At 33.7% G+C, this 8,439-nt stretch overlaps 1 protein-coding gene and 1 long non-coding RNA gene across 3 annotated transcripts in view; one reads left to right on the top strand and one right to left on the bottom strand.

The window, feature by feature from the left end:
* Positions 1–8,439, top strand: part of LOC100641465 (neurotrypsin-like) — a 16,151-nt gene that overhangs the window by 4,550 nt on the left and 3,162 nt on the right. The window contains exon 10 of the mRNA XM_019997029.1: positions 65–440. Within this exon, the coding sequence (XP_019852588.1) occupies positions 65–440 (376 nt within the window). The remainder of the gene's footprint in view (positions 1–64; positions 441–8,439) is intronic.
* On the bottom strand, positions 2,409–2,984 carry LOC109582379 (uncharacterized). Of its 2 annotated transcripts, none has more exons than XR_002185065.1 (4): positions 2,905–2,984; positions 2,784–2,850; positions 2,612–2,732; positions 2,409–2,565 (listed from the first exon to the last, which is right to left on the bottom strand). It is a non-coding gene; the product is annotated as an uncharacterized LOC109582379 (long non-coding RNA). The 2 variants fall into 2 exon arrangements; XR_002185066.1 differs by having other exon boundaries at positions 2,784–2,862; positions 2,905–2,982.

Here is an 8,439-nt window from a genome sequence, read left to right as displayed (position 1 = left end):
CAGCAAAGGATATAGCATGTATATAGATTCAATATTAATTCTGTATTTTTATTTTATTTTAAAGATAATACTTCAAGTTCAAATTCACAAGCTCCATGGGCTATTATTGGAGGGATAATAAGTGGCATTGTGGTTTTAATAGTCATTATAGCCATTATAATGTGTGTCCTGATATTGCGGTACAGGAGGTCAAGATCTGTGAAAAATAGAATAAGTTTGGCTACTGCAGTTAGCTATTCTAACACACATGATGAGTCATCATGTCAAGAATATTCTAAACAGCCACAAGCTCCTCCTCCTGCTAATCCTTATCATCAAGAACAAATCCCAACAATGCCTCTTTCTCAGCCTCATAGTGCTTCTCAGTATAATTTTCCTCTACAAGATTTTACTCCATTGGAGCCTTACCCACAACAAGTTCAATTGGGATACCCACAGCAGATGCAAAGCAACAGCCCATATCCTCTTGCCTTTTCTTCATGAAAAATAATTGCTCAATTGATATTTTTGATTTATTATTATTATGACTGTAGTATAATTATTGGTAGTTTACAGTTTATTATTTTGTGGTCCAGTAACTTTAAAGTGTGTTGTTGATGTGCTAACTTTTCAAATGCTTTAGTTTTAATATTATTTTTAGTTCAGTTATGTACAGTTAAAATTAGAGGATGGACCTATCCTGATAAAAACAGTATAATAATGGTATGTTGTAGGTTAAACCGTTAAAGTGCTTCAATATTACTCTCCCACAGTACAAATATTGAACTCTTATCATATCTAGTCTGTTTAAAGTCAACCATAAATACTTTACAGTATACACACATTATGTCATGCTTTTTATAATTATGCCCATTATTCAATGATGCCATTGCATTATTGACAAAGGAATTACTAAGTCACATGAATTCCTCCTACATAAATTGTTAGATTATACATCATCATGTTTGTATTATATAATGCACATACACTGATACTGTAAGATTAATATATATAAGTTATAGTAAAGTGGTATACCAGCACCTCTAAGAAGTGTCTATAATCCTTAATTAGCTTCATTTTCTGTAGTCACTATTTTGTTTAGAGCTCGAGTATTGTTTTCATGCATGGGTACTTCAACAAAAAGCAGGGTCACAAAGTAGACCAGGAAAAAACATGAAGTGCAACAATGTATGCATGATTCACTATAAATCAAAAAAAAGATAGAGAGATACATGACATGTGATGTGAGTCATGTCATTCTAAGCATGAGCCTGAAGTGAATAGTGATGCTGTTCTCGAGGCCCAGCATCTTGCTTACAGTTTGGAATTTAGAGGCTGAATGCAGTGAACCTGCAAACATGTACTCTTGTAGCCAGAGGCGTAGCCAGCTGATGGAGTGAGGGTGGGCATTATGACTCATTTCCTAGGATTTGTGTACTCAAAGCTCTTTTTTCTTTATCTATAACAACCATTCTATGGTGCACTGATAAAATTAGGACGGGCCTTGCCCACTCAGGCCCACCCCTGGCTACACCACAGCTTGCAGCTACACATGCACCTTTGCCACAATTATGAACCATAATAACTACACACCCAAGAGTTGAAACCTGAGTTAAGATGGATTTCAGACAGTCTCAATCAGTCCTGATATGGATGGATTTTATCAGGATCAGTTACTTCTGATGCTACTTCACTTAGATCTAGTACATGTATTAATAGCTGTGAACAATAGGTCAAAGGAAAAGGTTGGTCTTATAAGCACTTAAATAGTTTTGGGATTTGGCAGTCTGGATAATGGATTTTTGGCACTCAGTCACAATACAATAATGAAATAAGGCATGACGCAAGACCAATTATGATACTAGATAGTTCAGGCCAGAGTAGAGTCTAGCAGTTATGATCAGCAATGATACCTGTCAGGACTGTACCAGTACTGATATCACACTTGATTCATTAATATTTAGCAGCAATAATAATTGGGTAGATCTATGTAGGTACGGAGGGTGCATGCGGTTTGGCTACTCAAGACTAAGTGCAGTTAGAGGAAAGTGCAACTGAACCACTTCCTAAGACTACTGTAACAACTACTGTGATTCCTACTCTACGTGAACCTTTACTGGAAGTCTGGAATCTTCAGCCGACTAACTTGGTGGCATAAATTTACAAGTAAATGTGTGCACACTTTTCCTTTGATTGCATAACTTAATGAGTTAATTTTTAGGTATATAAAAAGAAGTTCTTTTAGTTTGTGACAAGTTAAAAAAATTTTAACAGTAATTGTACTTGGTCTTTTAAGTTGTCTAGTTTTATAATTTTTATTTTAATTTGATTACAAATAATAATAAAATGTATCTTTTTTTTAATTGCAAAGCAGCTAGTATTACCCAATCATTCAGTTTTGAATCTTTATGCTTCATATTGAAATTAAATTCATAAAAATATAATAAAATACTTGTACACAATGAGACTAATTAAAGCAATAATATAAACATTCAATGAGTAAAACACTATTGAGTATTGCATCAGTCAGATAACTGGCAGTGACTAGTTAATCATGCAAATTATACAGTGAAGTCCACACACGAACTGAAAATTAGGATTGAAACTCATAAAGCGCATTAATAACACTTACCTAAGCAAATATAAGCAGAAATGGCCCATGTTAAGGCACTAACATTAGCAGATGTCTTACTGGAATAAAGTGCTTGAATGTGCAAGCACTTGCTAAGGGACATCACAGGTATTCGACTCAGCTACATACATTAAAATGTTAATGATAGAGGGCATGTAAAATAGTTACTGACCAGAAGGATTGAAAAAACTGTATTTGGTATGAAGTGTAGCAGTGTAGACAAAAGGAACAAAATGACTCTGGAACAAAAACTTATAAATATAATAATAATAATAATTAAAATGATAACTAACCATGTGATACATGCTTTATTTTCAGGACTGAAAGCTTTATTTCCTTTGTATAATATTATTTAAAAAATGATGGATGGCAGCTACAAAAATAAAGTTATGTAAATTATTTTATTCAATCAATTTTTGCATAAAATATTCTAACTGACAATAATAAAATTATTTTGTAAAAGATGCAAAAATGATCAAATTTTGGTCAAGGGCAGGGTTTGAGTTTCCCACAGAATTTTGGCATAGTGTTCATGCAGTCAGTCAATTTTAAAGTTTACTCAAAAATTGACAAAATATCATATACTATTATAGGGTATTTTTTAATTGCTAGCAGATACTTTTTTAAGTACGCATACATGTTTTTTTGTGTTGTATGGCTAAATCCAATAAAAATTGGATGCTATTTTACAAATTTTAAAGTTATTTAAAAATTAGAACAAGTCTGTGTACTACAAGAACATAAAATATTAAAAAAAAACAAGATTGAGTAGGATTCCGAACGACCAACAAAAATACAAAATGAAAATCCTACTCTACATTGTACTCTTAATGTTCTTATGTAAAACTTATGAATCACCTTGCAATGTAGAGTAGAATTTGCACCACGAGAGTAGGATTTTCATTTTGTATTTTCGTTGGTTGTTCGGAATCCTACTCAATCTTGTTTTTTAAATTTTTTATGTTCTTGTTTGTGTTGATTTTTTAAATAATATTTATAATATGTTTTTAGTTGCAATTGTGATACTTGTTGATTTTACACAAACAATAATTTTCTTTATTATTTTTATGACTTTACAGCATTTATGAGACAGCAGTCACAGCATTAAATAGATATGCTGAAGGAATATCTACTGTACTGATGACAAGTGAAATTAATACTATAGTCTTGACTTGAATCCTTGTTCAAGAAGCTCCATCTAGTCATAATCATTGCATTATTATAACATTAATTGTTTTTAAAAATAAAATAATTCATTAAACACTTGATAAAAGAATAATATGTAAGACTAATACCTTCTTTTAGCTGGAAACCTCCACTAAGTAATGCAATTGATTCCAAGCATAGCTAGGCTAGGTTAAAACATTGATTGCTTTTCCCAGTTCTGAGATCTGAGCATGCGCGACCACGCCCAAATTTTGGAGCACATGCCACATGCTTCTATAATTAACAAAATGGCGACGGGAGGTAAGCTGGCCTGATACAGCAGTCATAAAGCAGGGGCGGATCCAGGGTTTTGGATATGGAGGGGTTGGGAAATAAAATGGTGCGCGAAGTGCGCCGCGATTTGACCACACCCCCTTTTTTGGTGCAATTTTGTGGTTAAAATCACGTAAAATTAACATTTTACACCATTTTGGAGCTCTTGTTTTGTTAATTATATTCATTAACCACAGTAATGTTGCTATAAAAACTAGGTGGTTAGCACTTCTACCACTGTTGCAACAATGAAAACATTAAAAATTTTTTGAGTTAGAATGTTTTGGGGGGGTTGCAACCCCAGCAACCCCCCCCCCCCTAGATCCCCCACTGTAAAGTCACTTTTTCTTATCTTGGAGAATGATTTTATGGGACATGGATCCCCCCATAAACTGTTGGAGTAGAGTGGTGTAGGAATTATACTTCTAGCACGAGTCAAGATTGAGATACAGCTCACCAACTGAATTGCCGGGCCAAGACTCAAGTTTCTTCAGCACGGTGATGATGATGATGATGATGATGATGATGATGAAGATGAAAAAAGGTGGCTGAACAAAACGGCCGGTTCGCCGATTTTTGGCTTTCCTCTTAAACTAGGTTTAGAGCCACGCTAATGGTACCAATGGAGTCCTCTGGTCAAGATGAGGTCCTCTAAAAAGTCTGGTAAGCATAGGAGCTTGTTTTCCCAGTATAGCAAGGCTGCAAAAGTCGTGGCAGCCATTTTGTTTAGGGGTGAATCCTACTTAGTAACGCTACCGCGTTACTAATACATGTCTTTGGCCAGCTCTTGCCATAGGAGGAAATTCTTTACAAATCCAAAATCAAAATCAAACTTTCTAGACAGTATAACAAACATGCATCAAAAAAATACAAAAGGTTCTCTACTTTTTATTTTTGATGAAATTTGGCCAAAATCCGTATCCTATAGTACAAGGCACTCTGGCCTGATTTTTTAGTGAGTTTAAAAATTCTCAAAAATCCAATTTAAATTGGACTCAGCTCAAACTAAAGAGAATAAAAACATGTACCATATTTCCTCAAATAAAAGCTCAGGTATCTAATTCTTAAAATGACATTTGGACCTTAAAAGTTTTTCTAAATAAAATAAAAATTCAGGCAACAGCGGGATTCGAACCTGGGACTTCAAGCAAGTGACTCCAGTAAGCTTAAAGCCTGGTTTACGCTTGCCATAAAATGCAACACAAATGAACACAAAATTGAAATTTGACCAATTTTGCATCAACTTCAAAGCATTTTTGCATCAAAAGGTCAAATTGCCCACGTTTTTTTGACTGTTTCGTTGAGTGTAAACCAGGCTTAAGGAGGTACCTACAAAGCATCTATGTTGGTGAAAGGCTAGGTTTGCATAATTATACAGTAGTTCCATTTTATTGCTAACCCCGTATTTTTTGCACCCTGTTTTTATTTGAGGATATACAGCAAATGCATCAGAAAAAATTATAAAAGTGGATACTTCTCTCCTTTTGATTTTTTTGCCTAAATACCATGTATTATGGTACTCTGACAAGTGGCTGCATAAAAGCTATACCAAAATCCTGTGGCAAAACCCTGTCCAACCTAACAGACTGTTTCATTAAAAATAATGACAGATCAAATTAAGCAATGTTGAGACACAATGTCTGAACATTGTTTAAATGTAATTTCAGGCTCTGCATGTACATGTACTATTATAGTGCTCTTCAGCTCATGAAGTATGCTTTTTAGCTCACTTAGCATGCTTTGTGGAAAACCCTGGTCAAGGCAATGGTTTAAAAATTTTCAATTTGGGAAAACTGTTATTTTGCCTTGACAGCTTTTCAATGGTACTTTTAAAAGCAATCATTAGCATTTAAAATTCATTTGCCTTTTTGTATTTTTTTGGCAATTTCCAATTATGATGAGTTGACAAAATAGCATGCAGCACTCCTAGAAATGGCAAAGCCAGTGTTGTCACATTTGACCCTGGCCTTCTTTCTGTTAGTAATTTACATGGTGGGGAATACCATTGGGACAATAATGTTATTCATTGAAATGTCTTAGTGCCAAGGGGATCGACAGCATTGGTAGTATGAATGTACAATGATGGCTGTCTAATTACAGCTCAGTGAATATCATTAAAATCTCATTTGCATGGCAAGTAGTCTGGCCCCACCTCTTCATACACCCCAAGAAATAAAACAAAAACTTTACAGCTTAAAAGCTATTGTATACATGTACTAACTTACATTGAACGGTACAAAGAAGAACATCAAGGTAATTCTTAATTGTATATTTATTATGAAAGCAGTATGAAACCACGATAATATACCTAAACACAAATCTAGGTTCAAATATACCAAGCAGTTTACCCAAATAATTCCATCAAGTATCCTCTTAAGCTGACACCTTTCGTACGTTTCATTGTACATGTTGTCCATACCTGAGGAAGTTTTATAATGAAAGAAAGAATGATTACAAATCCATTTAGAATATCCTCGAACATGGTCTAGATCTAGATGTACAAGCACCTCCCCTTTTCTAAATTCCAAATGGGCTGGGCTGGGTGACTGTTTTGCAGAGGACTTTCATAAGAGTCTGAGGCTGGACTGAGCCTGATTCAAAAGAGGCAAGTACTTATATATTTAAAAAAAGCAAGCACTTATACATTTAAAAAAGCAAGCTTTAAACTTGAAACAATTTTTTGAAACATACTGTGACATCACTGGTTGTGGGCTGGAGATCCAAATCCAAGAAGCCTCCCACCTTTTGCAATTGTTGGAGCCCCCAATCATTATATGGTCTGAACTTGTTCTATAGGTCTTCACTGTGTAATTTTTGTTATGCATAACATTACCATAATCTTGCATGCACGTGGTGTACTAGTGTCTATTTTCTGTTCAATTATTAGCTCAAATATAGTTATTATTCTAGTTATAAACTGAAAGTTACATGCAGGCAGTCCTAACTGAGCTAGCCACACAGTTTAATTTGTCTAGCTCATGATTTTAAATAATGGCAAGAGTACTGTGCAATGCCTATAGGTTTCAGTTTTTATGTAGTTAAGAATCTGGGGGAGGTGGCTAGAGCCTCCCAGGCCCCCACTTTAAATGCAGTGTTGCAATAAGAGCCCAGTGTATTTACTGGGTTCCCTTAAGCACACACTAGGATTATTCCTGTGTAATTTGACTCTTGTTTTTGTGCTGTAAAGTCTATTATAAATAATAATAATAATGTTGTTTCTTTAATCTTTCATTTTGTTTTATTTCACTTGTTTCTTGTTTTTGTCATTATTGTGTTTTATTGTGTTTGTGTTGTGTTGTATTGTGCTTTTTTCTTTCTTTATAATGTTAATAATGATGACAATAATAATAGACTATGATTTATAGTAATATGTCATTACTGTTTACGTAGTTAACCACAGACTAAGTAACGACAACGATAGGATATTTATAAGCACTATATGTATTGCCATAATGATGTACTTAAGTGTAAAGACTAACCACAATGATAGGATATTACATAGTTAACCACAGAAAAAATTTTCAAAGGCTGTAAATTTTGTGGATATTGCAATTTTATGAAGATTTGCGGAAATTACTTCTGTGAAAATCAAATTATTGGGCACAAGATGGCAGATGGTATAAATTCGCAAAAGATGAATCCACAAAATAAATTTTAAGGCTAATTCACAAAATGTACAGCTCTCGAAAACTTTGCACTTTTGCGCTAACTACTCTTGATGGTATAATAGTGATGCAATTTGATTAACCCTGTTTCATTCTCCTTAATGTGTTCCTGTTTTTTTGTGTATCTCTCTCTCTCTTTTAAGTTTACTGTTTACAATACAATATTCAACATTCAGAACAAATGGACCAGATGCATAAGCATAATTATTTATAATCAGTATCTGCTAAAGACTGAGTATAATTAGGACAACTAATGTATATGCATTAATATTTTTGGACACTGAAGTTATTTATGGTTTAAATAATGACTTCCCACTTTTAGATTAGTGTTTGCAACATCAGAAGCATAGATTTATTTGTTAAAAAAACACATTCTTAAAAATCATTTTAAAAGAACTTTTATAAATAATAATTTTGTTAAAATTAGTTTTTAAATAGTAGACTTTGATACCCATGTAGTACAGTAACAATAAACAGATAGTGGTCATTTTCATTTTGGTGGACCAATGCATCAACTGTGATTGTTAGTCAATTTTAATCAGTTCCTGGTTCAACCCTTTCCCATTTATTATATAAATAAATTTCAGTCTGACTATTTCTTAGCTCCTAAAATAAATTTTGCAATGTTTGTGTTCCTGAAAATATTAATTGCAGTGACTTTCAGTAGCAGTGTCATTAAGCAAG

The sequence above is a fragment of the Amphimedon queenslandica genome, unplaced genomic scaffold (assembly GCF_000090795.2).
Source record: "Amphimedon queenslandica unplaced genomic scaffold, v1.1 AMPQUscaffold_13387, whole genome shotgun sequence".
In the NCBI taxonomy this organism is placed as follows: Eukaryota; Metazoa; Porifera; class Demospongiae; order Haplosclerida; family Niphatidae; genus Amphimedon; species Amphimedon queenslandica.
This window is presented reverse-complemented; position numbering and strand designations above follow the sequence as displayed.